The 17,598-nt window shown below is 30.4% G+C and overlaps 1 protein-coding gene across 1 annotated transcript; it reads right to left on the reverse strand.

Moving 5' to 3' along the window:
- Positions 1–474: 474 nt before the first annotated feature.
- LOC134680811 (probable tRNA (uracil-O(2)-)-methyltransferase) lies at positions 475–16,324 on the reverse strand. Its single transcript, XM_063540045.1, has 11 exons — positions 15,817–16,324; positions 12,609–12,729; positions 11,990–12,206; positions 10,686–10,754; positions 10,241–10,348; positions 8,849–8,920; positions 7,674–7,780; positions 5,330–5,513; positions 4,656–4,995; positions 2,459–2,575; positions 475–749 (listed from the first exon to the last, which is right to left on the reverse strand). Exons 1-11 carry the CDS (start codon positions 16,193–16,195, stop codon positions 508–510), a joined length of 1,956 nt encoding a protein of 651 aa, XP_063396115.1. The 5' UTR covers positions 16,196–16,324; the 3' UTR covers positions 475–507.
- Positions 16,325–17,598: the final 1,274 nt, after the last annotated feature.

Here is a 17,598-nt window from a genome sequence, read left to right on the forward strand (position 1 = left end):
ACAAAAATTCTTGTTATTGATTTTCAGATACTGCAAATCACTGTTCCAATTTATGTTGACTTCTGAATTGAATTTGACACTACTTCTGCAGTCCTAACAAAGTTAGCGAGAAAAGAACTATGAGAACCTTTTGAAGAGAAAAAACTTTGATCCTAACTATGTTAACAGAACAGCTGAATTGTTGTTATCCTTAACTATGATGAGCCATGCAGGCTTAACATTTGAATGGTTTCAAATGACCATTAATGAAAATATTGGTTATTCTATAACTAAATGAACATAATTAACAATATACCACTTTATTCATTATTCCTTATTCAACAAAATAAAGAAATTAATATTCTTTATCACAACAATTGAGGTTTTGTCCTGGTAAGGGTTCATTCATCAGTAATTTTTCATACGTGGAAATCACTGATTGTAACCATATATTAGATTATAAAACAATAGTTTACAAAACAAAATTTAAATATAATTTATTTTCTCCAACTTAAAATGACAATCATTTCACCCATCATCAACAGAATAATCATCAGGCTTTTTATCACAGATACTTTGTTTAACGTCATTTTCACCATGTGCAAAAGTACATGTGACCTCAGTCCTTGGACACCCGTCAGGATGGTTTGCATAGAACCAACATTGTAAAGTCTTAAAGTAATGGCTTTTGTCTTTCTTTGACAGTTGTGACTTTTTACTGTATGGTTCTTCCAAACTCAAGTCTCTTAACTGTACACTGCCACCTGATACTGAAATAAATAAGTATATAAGTGTATAATGATGTATTCTTATTTTATTATTTCGAAATCAAAATCATGTGTCCATTCATCTTTTGGAGTATATGTTGAATAGAGAATTCTGATTAATTGGTTTATTTTCATGTAATAAACAAAACAAGGACACAAAGAAGTATAATGAATTGTGAAATTCAAACTGAATTTGTTGAAACTTTCTTTTCTTTTCTAATTTTAGCAAATGATAAATTCGATATGCAGCCTTTATGTATATTAAGCATCAGTTTAACATTATGAATGAACTTTTTGAAGAGTTTCTTGCATCCATTTTTTTTAAATATTTGTTTTCCTTTTAGTTTTGCTTTATATCTATTTATCTATTTGGATAAATACAATGTATGATTTATTTGTTATACAGTCATTCTATTTATGGTTTCCTAATGTTTGTGCTTTCAGAAAAGCTAATGACACAGTAAGATTTTAAGCAATTAAAAACATTTTTGGGGGAAAAAATTAAAAAAAGCATGAAAGTTATTCCTCAATTAAAGATAATTTACCTTTCTAGTATATTTTTTACATGTTAAATATGTTGTAACAACACATTTTATAATCATCACACCTCAAGATTATTTTTCCACTTAGTTTTTTCATTCAAGATTTCAATGCTATCATAAATATAAATTCCTGAAAATTGATCTTTTCAAAATAATTACTTTTTTGCTATAAGCCTATAAGCAAAGTATTTTTATAATCATATACCAATTCTTAAGTTTAATACATGGTGTTTCCCAATGAATTTATAAGTCCTCCTAAAAATGAATATCTTTGTTTTTTCCCAAAAATTTGTTCACAATAGACAATTGTATACTTCAGCAGATTAGATTGGTCATGATAACTTTAAATTCTGTACTCAATTTGCCGTGCCATGTCACATCATTTAAGTCCTTAAACAATAATTCTATGCAAATTGTTTTTACATTTAGCTGATTTTTTAAAATTTGAATTAAAAGTTGTCATGACCAATTTAAAACACTGAAGTGCTGAAGTGTTATAATTCATGCCAGTATTTTATATCACCCAGTATTGCACAGTATTACCCACTAAAACCCAGTAAAACCCAGGTTTTCCCAGTATTTCCCACTGGGTTGGGTTATACTCATAAAACCCGGGTTTTTGCCAACCCTGATTTTTGTTTCATTAAAATACTCTCAATAACTCCCTTTCACTAGTTATGTAGAAATTAACCCCTTCTAGACTAGTATAAAACATTTAATATGATTGCTAATGATCTCCAAAGATGGTCGGATGAGTCTACAGGTTACAACTTTTATTAGCTCACTGAATGAATCAAAATGTTCCTACAGGTGTTAATAAAATTGACAACCTTGTGGAATGCAGAAGGCACTTCAAGGGATTTTGGTCTATCAGAATTTTTAATCTATATGATAATTATAAGGGAAACAGATTCTTATATAGGTACTCATGGATAATTGGATAGTCCAATCTTGATAGTTCAATTTTGAATTTTTAAAGGTTTAAAATTTTATAATAGAACTATCTAGATAAGATAAATCTGAAAATCTACTGGTACCAATGTAAGAATTTATATTTATCAGCAGCATGGTTGATATATATTTTTACAATTCATATATTTGTTATATATATGAATACCCCATAAACTTATTGTTTTATAAAAAGAATGAATAAAATATATATATAAATACCATGAAATATACTGTTATGGTTTTTCAGTAGAGTCTGTAACCCACCACATTCAGATTTCAGCTGTTTCAATACATCCTTCTCAAATAACTTGACAACTTCTCCTAATGGTAAGGAACCTGAAAAGGAGAAAATATATAACAATATATTTTATTTCTGATTTGAATATCCAATATAAAATTTAAAGATGATTATATAGTTTTAATGAACAATTCATTATGATAATTATAATAATTTTATATGTAAAACTTAATGGTCAGTACATTATACATTATGGATTATATGCCATACAGAATGCATTGTGCATTACATTTCCATTGAAAAAGCATGCAATGTAAAAGTTCATATTATGTACATAAACATATGATCTGATGATAAGACAGTGATATTGTTGGCTTTTTTCAAAACTACCTCTACCCTTTTTTATTGGGAAAATATGTGTCATTTTCATAATATTGGGAAATCTATAATAAACCATGAATTTGACTGTAACTTCATTTCAAGACCCCATTTCAAGAGTAAAACCCTGCTTTGAAATAATACCTCTTATTGTCAGTGATAATGCATATATAGACCCTCAAATCTGCACATATAGTAATTTTAGGCATGAAAAATGTATAAATTAGTGTTTTTCAGGTTGTATTCATGCACAATTACTACTGAGACTGCACTGTTTGGGAAAAAAGATGTCTTTTTGGGAATAGTTTTCTCCAGGGGAAAAAGCCTTTATTCTCCAGTAATTTAAGGCAAACAATATCACTGTAAGATGACAAACATACCTTGTAAAATAAAGCTTGAGATGTATTATGCAAGATGTTTAGTTTTTTTCATAAATGCACTTTTGTGAATTGTTGGCTCATGAAATCACAGCTGATTTGATTAAATGGTAAAAGGATAGTCCTTTATTCTTAATATTGATTCAAACAATATATACAACAATTGTTTGTGCCATAATGGTATGACCTGCCTGATATTATAGGGTTGTTGCATGAATATTGGGGAATATTGTCCTGAGTAGCATTTAAAAATGCACGAGCTTGCGAGTGCAATATATGTTCTACAAGGGACATTATTCCCCAATGTTCATGCAATAACCCTTTTATTGTATAGCAATATAATATTTGAAGGTAAAAATTGGTGTAAACATAAAAAAAAATCGTTGATGACATCATGAATTTTGAAGACTAATTGCACTAGTGCACTATTGGAATTTATTGCACCCTAACTTTTTGTTACTTTCTGTGGGAAATATTATATAGCTATGTAATAATATAGGGTTATTGCATGAATATTGGGGAATATTGTCCCGAGTAGAATTTTATATTGCATGAGCTTGCGAGTGCAATATATGTTCTACGAGGGACAATATTTCACAATATTCATGCAATAACCCTTTTATTGTATAGCAATATAATATTTGAAAGTAAAAATTGGTTTAAACTAATATTTTGTCGTTGATGACATCATGGATTTTGAAGATTTATTGCACTAGTGCAATATTGGAATTTATTGCACGCTAACTTTTGGTTACTTTCTGTGGGAAATATTATATTACTATACATTAATATAAAATATGTAAATCAGTATTTTTCATTTATTCCTTAAATATTTTTATCAATACTTATAGATTATAGTCGGTCTTCTCAATGAGATTGCTTTTCTCACTTGAGCCGGTAGGGCGATAGTGTGAAAAGCAATCAAGTGGAGATGACCACTGATTATCTGTTTATCTCTATTTTACCCATGACGATGTTGGTAACTTCATTCACTACTGCACATGTGCCCTTTGATTTTAGCAATATTTTTTCATATCACTCTACTGTGGTGGAAAAGAAAATTATCAATTAGTAAGATCAAATCAAATATTTCATAACATTTAGTTTTGGTCTCACTAATTGTTAAAAGCAGAAAAATGACTTGAAATTGCTAATTTCTGTGTTATTTAATCTCTTGAGGAGATTTGTCTCATTGGCCATGTTGGCAATCTTACCTCATTTTTTTATCATTTATATCATCTCGTGTTAAATCAATTTGGCTGAAATCAATTCAATGCCTTTTTGCGACAGCGGGTTGAAAGTTTTAATGAAATTAAACATGAATATATTTAAACAGAATGCTAACATGTTATAATTGTCTGTCCTAACACATGCAGACCGCTGTTTTATTTTATATTTTAATTATCTATAAACAATCTCTCACCTCCTTTATGCCATATTCTACCATCAGATGAATGTCTTAATTCAGATTTATCACAGTCCAACACTTTCTTAAATACAGTGTTTATAATTAAATTTTTTATATCCTTGTCAATATTCTGACAGTTCCGTGACCTTTCTTTACTCTGATCCCTTGGTTCAAACTCTTTCGACCATTTTTGTCCATTGTCAAGTTTCTGGTATTTAGCACTATGCTGGTCGTCTGCTTCAGAGTTTGATGACTGGTTTGAACTTGATCTTGTCCTGATATAAATTGATCTTCTATCATCAATTAATGATTCTTCTTCTTTTGGATATGTTCGGTCTTGTCCAATAAAACATACCTGCAGTGGAATAAACCCTTTTAGTAAAAATGTTGTTGAAATCCTCATAAAAATAAAAACTTACAGTAGACATGGTAGAGACAGTGGGTAGGTACGTAGGCATTTTTTTTTTTTTTTTATGCAAAGACAAATTAAAGAGTCAGATGTTTTTTAGTCTTCATTCCTATCTGACTTTAGAAAAATCACATCAGGACAATACAAGATTTTGAACAGGCAGCTATTTTCTGGGTAGGTAAGGTCAAGGCAAACAAACATATTCTTTTCTATTGCTTTATAAATTCAGATCAATGGAGGTGAACATGTGGAATTTCTGACCTAGTTATATCAGACTTACTCGTTTGGTGGATGGAATCCTCAGAGTATCCTCTTCCACATTAAATCCACACACCTCCCCCACCTCCTTCACAAAATTCAAATATGTTCTGTAATTACTCAGTCCTTGCTGCTTACCGCTGAACTTACAATCAAAGTCAAAATGACAGCAAGGTAACACAAAATATCTACATGTGTAACTGGATCTAAAATGTATTTAAGGAGTTTATATTTAAACATTATTCACCTAGCTATGAAACAGTACAAGAGAATCCTAATTAAAAAGATTTCAAATTTCCACACCTCAGTACTGTAAATTCAAAAATTATTGTGTGCATTTATTATTGCAATTTTGTCATTTAAGACTAAAATTATTATTTTTTTGTAATATTGAGAAAAATCCTGTTTAATTCATATAAAATATTTCAAAATGTGGGTTTAAATTATTGTCATTATAACCTGGTCACATTTTCCCCAATAATAAAAACTTTGCAATAATTTCTGAATTTACAGTAATGGATTTTTACAGAGTTATTTTTCTAATAGTGCTTTCTTCATATTTCTTTGAACTGAATGTTATACGTTAAAAGTGAACTTAAGTTTAAAATTGCATGTGTTATAATAAATATACTTCTACCTAGATATTTAGTTTTAAGATTATATTCTACATCGAATTATATAATTTTCTAGATGTATATGGAATTATATTATTTTCTTCATGTATATATAATTTTGTAATTTTCTAGATGCATATATGGAATTATATTTTTTTTACATGTATCATACATGTGATGGACTGTGAAACTCAGATCAGGAGATTTGGAAATTTTGGTCAGGAGATTAGGACTCAGATCAGGAGGTTTTTTATCGACATAAATTTTGTCGTAAATGTAACCATATGAAGTAGAAATTGTGTTTTTTCTACAAATGTTTGTTTGCAACATCATAAATTAATTTGAAAAATAACAAACACTAACAGTAGTACTGCATGGCTTTTAAGCATTATGAAAGTCTTATTTGTAGAAAACTTAAAAAGACTTTAACATTGTAAAATGTTTTGCTATTTCTATCTTACACAATAAAATCTTGTATATTATAACATCTACAATTCTCAAACCCAAGGTTTTATAATCCCAATTAAACTAACTAGAAATTCAATTTATTAGTCTAAATGTACATATTGTATATTCCAATCACATAAATGAGAAACAGATTTACAATATAAACTTCAATTTAATCCTTGAAAGGAGGTCTAGATTGCTAAAATAATTTATAAATTTATATTTTTTTATTTGTCCCAAAACATTTAAATTCATTTTATCAACATCCGTTTATGATTATTTGATTAAAATATTAATCATTTATAGTCTTTTTACAATTTACATTTTTAAAAGCAAAATAACTGAAAACAGGATAAAACAAAGGGAAGTAACAAAAATGTATTTCAATATTCCCAATACACATCGTTTTTATAACACAACGGCAGTTAGCCAGAGGTAAACATTGTTGATTACCAGTATGTTTGACACCCCAGCTGTCAAGTGAAGCCAATTAATTATACATGTTCTTTGATATACAGGTAAAATTTAACACAGGTGTCAATTACACCCGTACAGTAGTAAGAAATGATCAAATATGGCGTGTGGAAATTTTCATTCATGAAATATTGCATACACGGGAGTTTTTTCTCCTGAACGGGAGGACGGGAGGAGACCCCTGAAAACGGGAGTTTTGTACTCCCGTCGGGAGGTTCACATGTATGATGTATATTGAATAAGTTTCTACATGTATAAGGAATTATGTTTCAAACAATAAAGGATATCTTTGACAAGTGTTATCTGTGTTTTCTATGTCTACTTAATCAAATTATTAAAATGATTTGTCATATTTCCGAGTCGAATATAAACAAATATTAGATATTTTCCAGGTCTAAATTTTCTGACCAAGAGAAACCATAATCACTGAATGAATACTGCTATAAATGAAGTAATGTTTAAACTAGATGTGTCAAAGCAACACGAATGGCCCCGTCTCAAAAAATTGAAAAATCTTCAATTTCAATATAAATACATGTGGACACAAACATGATGGAAGTCTCACATATCTAAAATCAGCTCAAAATCTGGAAGCATACAGAAAAAAGTCTGTATAAATGTAATTTTTCAACAATTTTTAAAGTTGTCAACCCTTATTTTTGCAAAAATTAGCGGAGCGGAACAAAACTTAAACTTGACCTGTAACTCATCATGGTTAGGTCACATACCAAAAAGCAGTCCAATATCTGGAAGCGCATTTAGGGAAAACTATATGGCCCTGACAACTTGTTGCGGGGCCATAAAAATTATACATATTCTTTCATAAGGTACCTTGCTGCAAATACAGGCATCCATGGTGTCAGCTCATCACTATGGTTACCAATCAGCCAATCATACTCTGGAAATGTATTTTCTGCAGATGGTGTTACAGTGACCTCCTTAAAAAACAAGATGTCATTATAGAAGACCTTAACCCTTTACTGACGAATCCCAGATACCCGGAATTCACACTTGAGACAGCTGACGAGGAGTCCCGGTTTACTTGAATCAGAATACCTCTTTATCATTTCCGACTAAAAACAATGCAAAGACAAACAATTGATCTTTCTTTGTTGAATACCCAGATGAAGGGGAAACATGATGCTTCTGTTTGCTGAAAATCTTGTCAAAATCAAATGAAATTTATGGAATTTACAAGAATTTTGTATAAACAATGTTTTGAATAGAAAATTTGAATTCAGAAACAAAAATCTTATATAAATCTGTCTCTTCTCTACAAAAATTTGAAATAGGAGAACAAATTTTTTTAAAGAATATTGAAAAATTGAAGCTAGACTAGTATACTCTTTTTTTTACATAAAATGCCATTTTATTAAAAAAAAACATTTGGTATGGACATAAAATTTTTCAAACTTTTGCCCTTTTGGGTTAAAAAAAATTACAATATCGGGCTAAAAACTAAAATTTTGAGAATTTCATCTAAATAAACCGAAAATTTACAAATTAAGTTTTTTTATGATGAAAATTATCAAAACATGAACAAAAGTGTGAACATGATGTAAGTGAATAAAATAAAGACAAAAATAACTACAGACAAGCTTCTATTGATATATTTTATGAAGATCCCCCACTTGAGAGTAGCTTCTCTCAGGACAGCAATGTGTGAAAGAGTTAATGTTATATATACTAGACTATAACAGATAAAGTTCTTAAATACTCAATCAGATAAAAAAAAATCCAATATTTTTTTAATGACAGACCTTTGTGAGTTTTTATAGAGTTTTACTACAAAAACTTAGTGTCTCTAACGGTTAGCTTTATTAACTCGATCTAAATATGTAGACTTCTTTCAAAAACATTCTAAATCAAGGTTATATAAAGTTGTTTGTTGATTATGTTATGGATGTGATGCTATAATTACTAGAAACAAGATGGTATATCAAAATTTCCTGTTTACCAGGATGTAAAAAATAATTTGTGAGTAGAACACTGAAATATGAACTTACCTTTAATACTGTCTCCTTGCCGTACATGTTCCAAATCTTACGTTTTCTTATATCCAGTCCTATGCCTGAATGCTGAAATAGAAATCATAGAGACGATCTTTTAAAACATAGGAAATGCTGACAGTGGAATTGTTTTAAGACAGTTTATATGTATATCTGTCAATAAAACCCCTTAGGCTTCGATTTCATAGTAATTAACTTTTCAAAATACTAGTATATAATAAAAGGGGATTTATAAAGGAATCAAAAGAGCAAAAAAATATATAGGTCACCGTGTTTGTTTCATAGATATTAGCCATTGAAATTTTGGCAGGAAAATGTTCTCTCTTGACTTTTCATAGCTTTATTATTGACAAGTTTAAGTCCTTAAAAACTATTTAAGAATAATCAAGATTTTATTAGACTTTAACAGACAGCTTATCATTTTACATGTAAAGGAATTATAAAAAGTTTAAGGCATTCAAATGGATAAAACCAGAGGATTCCGAAAATCTGACCAAAAATTCCAAAACATGACAAGTGAGCTGCCATAAAACAGATGTAAGGAAAAATATGTGCACACAATATAACTCCATTTGCAATCTATAGATATCACTTGAGACAGGTATATTAATCAGTAGCCATGGTAACAGGCATCAATGAGCATATATGCAAAGTTTTTGTCAAACTTTGAAATTGTTTTTCTTAATAAATTCAATTTAAGACCCTTCAAATATTCCTGTGAACAGTATGTTTCAATCTTATAGTGAGGGGGAATAGGAGGGGTCCTGAACCCCGAAATCCAGAGTTCACGTATTTAAATAAAGTAAATCCTGACGTCCCGAAATCCGAAAAAAGGATTCCCGGATCCTGAAAGGGTCAATCCCGAAATCCCGGGCTTAAAAACACCTGATCCCAGAGTCCCGATAAAGGTCCTATCCCCCCTCAATAGTTACATCTTCGTTTGTCTCTCATTGTATTCAATGTAGGCTTCAACTTTTGATGTATCATAAAATCATTGTCCCTGAGCAGGCCTAGTTTTGTGTTGCATTATAAAATTGAGATTTTCTCATGGAAAGTAGATGAATTTAGGTTTTTATTGCCAATTGTAAACTGGTTGTATTCTTCACAAACTTTGTTGCTGCTCATGCATGATAAGTAGAAAGTGGAGTGTTTAAACCAATTTTCATAGACAAATAGCTACAGGTATAAGAATAAATCCTATATTCATTAAAAAATAGCTATTGATATTAGAATAAATTAATTTTCATTGAAAATAGCTATTGATATTAGAAAAATAACAATCGATATCAGAAATTTTTACCTTTAAAGATTTGAAAACTTACAGATTACATGCATTGCAGAGATAAATGAGTTCTACATTGACAAATTAAAAACATATATAAGACTTACACCTTCAGAAGCCAGTAAATGTACCAGTAATCCATTACCACAACCTAGATCAACGAATGACTGTAAACATTCTAATTTCTTCTTCTCTCTTTCTTTCTTCCATAATATCTAAATGTATGAAAAAACAATAATATTGATGTATACATGTGGACAAATATACGTTTAATTTCAGAGTTAGCCAAAAAAGAAAATGTGTGAGTTTTCCAAGAAAGGTGTGTGTTGCTTGCATTTCTTAGGATTTGGTTCATTAGTCAGATTCAATAGGAACATTAGTAGCATATTTCGCTGGTTCACATTTAAATTTCACTAAAGAAATGCAGTTTTTGATTAAGTTAATCATTAACTTCGTGGCTAACAAGTGGGCTGCTCTATGTTCAGTAATAAATAAATATTTCATGTATGTTCAGTACAATGTGCCTCATAGAAATGTACATATTTTACTTACAAGTAAATATGAAGCAATAGCAATATCTTCATAAACAAACTTTTGTGGATCTGTACTTTCTGGCCAGTTCTGAAATCAAATACAAATATTTTAATTATATTTTTCTGTTTTTCTAAAAGATTTTAAATCCCATCCAACTTTTCAACAGAATTAGAAATAGGCATAATAATTGTGTCAAGACCTGAGGATACATCTATAGTACAATAAATCACAGAATAGGTACAATTTTGGGAGAAATTAGCTATGAATTAATTGATTGGTGTACTGTTGAACTCCACTTTCAGCACTAATGTGCTATTTCGTGTATTTCATGGTGTATACCGGTAGTTTTTATTTATGGATGAAGACTGATGCACTAACAGAACCACAGACAATCAGTAGGAAGGCTGACAATGCTAGTCAACTTAGATTGTCCAATTTGAAGAATTAAATATTGGCTCAATTTTTCAAGCATTATATATGAACAATAGCAAAGGAGTAGATTCAGTAAGACCCCTTTTTGGCCCCAAATTATAGCAGTTTTACAAAAACTGCTTAAATGTAAAGTTTTAGTTATTTTTTGGAAGGTATAATCCATCTGATACATAAATATGGGCTGTTTTTGGCATTACAATGCACATATATATCAGGTACTTGAACCATAAAGTCATGCTAAATTACTGAAATCATCACAATTTGAGCATTTTAGTTAAATTTTAGACGGTTTCCGTCTTAAATGAAAGTGGCCGCATTGGTGTTCATATTGAAATGTAAGTTGTGTTTAATAATACATAACATTTATAAAGGTTCGAGGATGAACATGGATGCGGCCACTTTCATTTTTGACAAAAACCATATGAAACGTGACAGTTTTTGGCATATTTGATAGATTTTTCATATTTGAGCTAGAATTGGAGCGTTTTTAATGAGTGGATCAGCTAAAATCTTTAACAAAAAATAATTGAATCAATTGAAATACACATTTAAGTGTTTAATAAGTGTCCAAAATCTTTTGTTATATGAACTTGAAATTTGAGGCCAAAACCGGCCCTTACCGGACCTACTCCTTTTGTTTAAAAAAATCTGTTCGTATTAGTTATTTCTTTGTGAAAAACAGTAACATAGTAATATAATGATGAAGACTGTACAAGATTATAACTAAAAAGATAGACTGTAAATTCCTCTGCAAATCAATTTATTCCATTACATGTCATGCATGTATAAATTTATATAAGTTACGAATCAAACTTCTTACAGGTTGATTTTCTCTGCACTTTATAGTTCATATATTTTTTGGCAAATATACCAAGTAATTGTGAATATACCTGCACAAAATGTTTTCCATATTTTTCCTTCAAATCTTGATATTTCTGGCTATATTCTTCTATAGGTATCAATCTAAGGGAGGTAACTGATGTCTTTAGTTTAGATTCAGCACTCCAGTTACAGAGTTTAGGAAGTAGTGTGTTGGTCATCCACTCGAAGGTTCCAAAGTCATCACTGCTTACTGGTTCTGAGTCTTTTAATTTCTTTAGCTGTATTCTGAAAATGATTTTACAACAATATTACTAAAAAATATGTTTTTGTCCAAACTCTTTTTCCTTTTATCCAGCTAATAATCTAAGAAATATACAAAATCAACAGGCTATTATTTGAACTTGGAATTATTTTTAATTGAATTTGCTTAATTTCTTGTGCTTAAATTTTTATGTTTATTTGGTATTATAATGTTTGAACAGTTCATAACATTTTCCATTTAATGTATTTTGTATAGATAGTGTTGTGCACGGCACAGTGCATTCTACATGTACTATTGAAAATGTACTACCTTCTTTGTACAAAATGTAATAGAAAAAGTTGTGCGCAGAACAGAACATGAAAGTTCAGAATAATCATCATGTTACATGTAGATCATGTAAATTTGTATGATAAATCAAATCTTACTTGTTACTTTCGTCAGATCCTTGTGTTAACAACAACTGATAAGACGATGGTTCTGGGTTGCCCAATTTGGAATCTACTCTTGATATCTGATAAAATGATGCTTTTACACAGTTTTCCTTGTCTACAAATGTAAATTATATTATAAACATGACCAACAATTTCCATTCTCAATTTTATTTTAAAACATTCATTTATTTAGCCCATACATGTATATTCAATCAAATACATGAAATATATGTTAAGAAAAACATATTTTGGATTACTTGTTTGGGCTTTTTCAAACATTGGTTGGTTCATTTTTTGTTTTATTGTGAATCAGGGCATATAATACATGTAGTTTGAGGCTGTGTACATTGGAATATATATTGAGTAGTTGCTAAAATCCAAGTCAGTTGGTCTCATTGGCAATCGCACCTTCATGACATTGTCTCTTAATAAAAAAAATTAATAATTTTTATACGATACAGAGGCATCCCAGTCCCAAGTAGCAATAATTAAATGAAAAATATGTAACTGTGGGACAATAAGTGTGTGTATTAAAGTAATATTTGGATGAGTTTCGGAGCCGTAACTCTTATGGTCCTTTATACAAATGTAAGAGCTATGGTTCCACAGCTTTATTTCATCATGCGTCTCATTTGGGTCTAAGCATGACGCATGATTGCCGAATTTTTTGTCAGTGTGACATGTGAAAGTCAAATTATTGTTCTGCGAAAAAAAAATTACAAACAAATGAGAATTGCTTACATAAATAGTGTAAGTGGGATACGAAAATCTGACACAAAAAGCGGGATTCAGGATTGGAACCCCCCAATGAGACCCCCTTCATCATTGTTCATCTGAATCTAATCAAATTCCAATTGAAGGCATTACACTGCATGGGAATCATATGTTTTTTGAAGTTGTGTACCCAAAGACTAGTAGATCAATGCATAAAATATTGAAGTTTAAAAATTAGTTAAAACTTTTGAAAACTAATTCATATATGGACCATAATTTGGTATTCGGCCTTTGGTTTCTTTTTGTATCCTTTTTTATAAGTTCTAAAATTTAAACTTTTATTTAGTGGGTTGTGTTGGTGTTAGAATAGTATGAATGGAACAATTGAGTTTTTCGAGAAAAAATTAATACATTTTGATTCACCGTTTACGTGACATGAAACCAAACAGGAAACCAATCTTTATTTTCTTTATTTTGCACAATATAATTTAAAAGGCATAAATAAACACCATTACTAGTGTTACTTGCTTCATGTTAATATTTAAAATCTATTTTCAATGTTATATTAAAGTTTTTTTTAAACCTGACAGGAAACCATAAGAAACCGAAAGCATTTTTTTAGTTTTATTTTATTGCAAAATCTGCTTAAATTAATCTGAACAGTATACTTTTTCTTAAAATCCATCTTAAATGTAACAGTATTATAAAACTCCTAAATATGTGCTTGTTTTGAAAACAATTACAATTTAGTACATTTTATTCAGAATTTTCCATATTTTCTCCATTGATACAGGATACCATAATCGTTGAATCATGATGTTTAAGCAAAAAAATGTATTTATATTTGGTTTTGATTTTCCAGTTTATATATACAATTTATTCCAAATCATTGGCAATGTAACATTCTTTAAATCCAGTAAAGAAAAATCCTTTAACTTGGAATTAAAATCTTTAAAATAGACACAATGTGATACTTGTGACATGTACACCATCTACAGGGTTTCCACATTTTAACCTACTTTAGTGGGCTAAAATCAATAAAGTACTTCCTTTCAAGTCATGCATGCTAAAAGTTAACTTCTCCTTTGACAAATTTATTGCGTTTCTGATAAGTGTTTGCAGAACATGAATAAAAAATATTAATTAAAACCTGTGACAGGATTCCAACTTTGTACATTCCAAGTGTAACGGTATATTAACATGTATTTTTTATTAAATTATATTTATTCACCTAAAATATCCAGTAATATTTACTGCTGAAGTTAAATCAATCCAACGAGCATTGGTACAATGATAAGAGACGTAATTTCGATTGATTTTTCCAAGGACTCTTCACGTCATTATCGGGAAACGAAGTGTGTTCTAACGTCTGTCAAATATGAAATCGATTTTGTCAAGTCATTGGGCATTTATTTTCACACAGGATCGTATGTAACATTATGCACATAGGAAAAATAACAGACCACCGGCGCAATCACTTTGACAATTGTATTTTCCCCTTTTAAACAAGACGAAACAAGTCTACAGATTATGTTTGCTAACATCCCGTTGGAAACAAAAACAATGTTTAGACCTAGTATTTCGTACATCCGGCCGTAATGGCGTGATCACATGCTAGTCACATGTTTCACGTATGACCGGAAATGGTTAGAACTTAAGGACAAAAACAATTTTAATAAATAATTGGACTTCTGTTTCATGTGAAATGTAACGCATAACGGCAACGTAATTTTCTTACTTAATTATTACGAAGATCAAAACAAGAATGTAAATCATCTCGGATTTACCTGTTTGAACATCTCGCGAGAGTTCATATTTGCATATTGTTTTTAAGAATTCTATTACAACAAAGCAGATTACATCATCTAAAAATTGCGTTATGAAATCGGACGCAAAAATCACGCCACTGTTCTTACATCTGCTACATAAATACTTATAGTTCTCGGCATTTTCTTCTCACTATTCTTATTGGTCGATGTTCTTTGTTATTTGAAAGCAAAAGTTACGAATTTGCCGGTGACGATTATCTATAAATCAGTCAGCGTTATGCTCTTCGGAAGCAATAAATAACGCGAGAAACGACACAAAAACACGGTTGTAGAATCTTTGAAATATGTATATTTTAATTTTTTTTCTAGGGAAGTGTAGCATACACTTGTATGTTGATAAAAATAATGGCATCTTTAGATGTAGTTGCAACTTTTCTTACAGTAATTCACATTTTATCACTTTTCTATAGTTATAGGAAACGGAGCCCAATAGCAAATTATGGTCCATATATATATATACATGTACAGTTACATGATGTACACTAGCTGCGGTATCATAGCTCATAGGTCCTTATGTTATTTTTTGACTATTTGCGGATTTTTTTACTATTTGCAGACCTATGGTCTGCAAATATTCAAAAAATAACATAAGGACCTAAGAGCTACGATACTGCAGCTAGATGTACACATGCATGACATGATACATGTTTTACACATACTTTCAACAACAATTATTTCAGTTTGTGGGCCTTGACTTATGTCCTTTGCAGATTTAAGAATCAGCTTTCTTGAAATAACTGCCACCTCATTTTCTGTTATTCCTTGCAAATTGTCAATTTCAAGCAAATCATGTTCTCCATGCCCATTTACTCCAAGATCAACACCATTGGTAAGTTCTATCAACTTTGTCTGCAACTGCTGCTCCTCAATAAATGCAAAATAATCAATTTTAGCTCCACATAGGCGACGATTTACAACGTGTGGTTTGTTTATCCAAACTGTAAGAGAACTGATGAAGCCACATTTTGTGCCGTGTGTATCTTTTTCTGAAACCAGTGTAAAGTCCTTAGTGTAAAACATTCTACAGTATTTTGACATACTACTTTAAAACTTTAAAATGGAAAAATTCATTGGTTTGATAGTGTATATATATTTCTTTGACTTATTTTCTGTTTTTGTCGAAATTCCATGGGCGCAGCCATATTGAATATGTAAATAAAACACAAATCAACTTCGGTACAGACAAACATTAATCCGCCAGACAACTATTCTTGGCCTTTGCTAAACGAAAAACTTGAAGATAGTCTGATATGTATGGCACGCCTGAACCACTTTTATAGATAATCCTAAATGATCTCAGATAAACCAGGATTTTCTCAGATAAAGTAGGATTATCTCATTTTTTTTTACATTAAGCTTAGATAAACCGGGATTATCTCGATTTTTTCCAGATAATGCCGGTTTATCTCAGAATTTTCAGATAAACCGGGATTTTCTCCAGATAATGGATTTTCTATATTTTCTCAGATAAACTAGATTTTTTTCGAATTTGAATTAAGCTGAGACTGAGACTACTATAACACAAAAATATACCATTTCATCTATTTATATAGTTCATTATGGTATTGGTTTTGGCCATTGTTCTAGGCAGTTCGATTTCGGAATTCCTGAAGTTTACTTCTGTGTTGTTTGGTCTCTGAGGAGAGACTTATTACTTACCTTTTATCTTGATTAGAATGTTTTTTCTTCTTAAATGGCCATGGAAACCAGAAACGGAAGAATACTATAAAAAAGAAGATGTGGTATAATTGCCAATGAGACAACTGTCACCACAAGAGACCAAAATGACACAGACATATACCACTATAGGTCACTGTACGGCCTTCAACATTAAGTATTGTCACACTCGGGCCACTGATATATAGCTTGTCGTTTCGATTGACAAGCAACTGCGGTTGCTGCTTCTATTGTATTTTTTTGCAGATTTTGCAGCAGAGACTTTATCCTTGTCAGATTCAATATCTGATGCAGTATAATCACTCCGTTAAAGATCAAGAATTGAGATCGATTTCAATCATCCCAAGATAAAAAAAATCGTTGTGAATTTGAAAATAAAAATGACGACGATTTTGGGGGAACATTTATTCATAATTTTAATTTTTATGGCTTATGTGTAAACTGGCCACATACTGATTGATACTTCAACATGATCGAAGATTGAAACAACAGCAGGGGTCCAGTTTAGCTTATGTGAAGTTCTAACTCTTTTCTGATCTATTACCCAAGTAAATTATTCATTTGACTTTTATAATGAAATTTTGTGTTTCTAATGTATTTGCCGCAAAGTACATTGTTTGCAAAATCTTTATCTAAATTGATTGAATAAGGAATCTTTGATTTATCATTTATTACTGACTATGAAAGGCATCCTTATTAGCTGAATCTTTAATAGAAAGCAATGACTATATGTGATCAGAAATAAACCGCACCACCTAATTATC

The sequence above is a fragment of the Mytilus trossulus genome, chromosome 8, assembly GCF_036588685.1.
Source record: "Mytilus trossulus isolate FHL-02 chromosome 8, PNRI_Mtr1.1.1.hap1, whole genome shotgun sequence".
NCBI lineage: Eukaryota > Metazoa > Mollusca > Bivalvia > Mytilida > Mytilidae > Mytilus > Mytilus trossulus.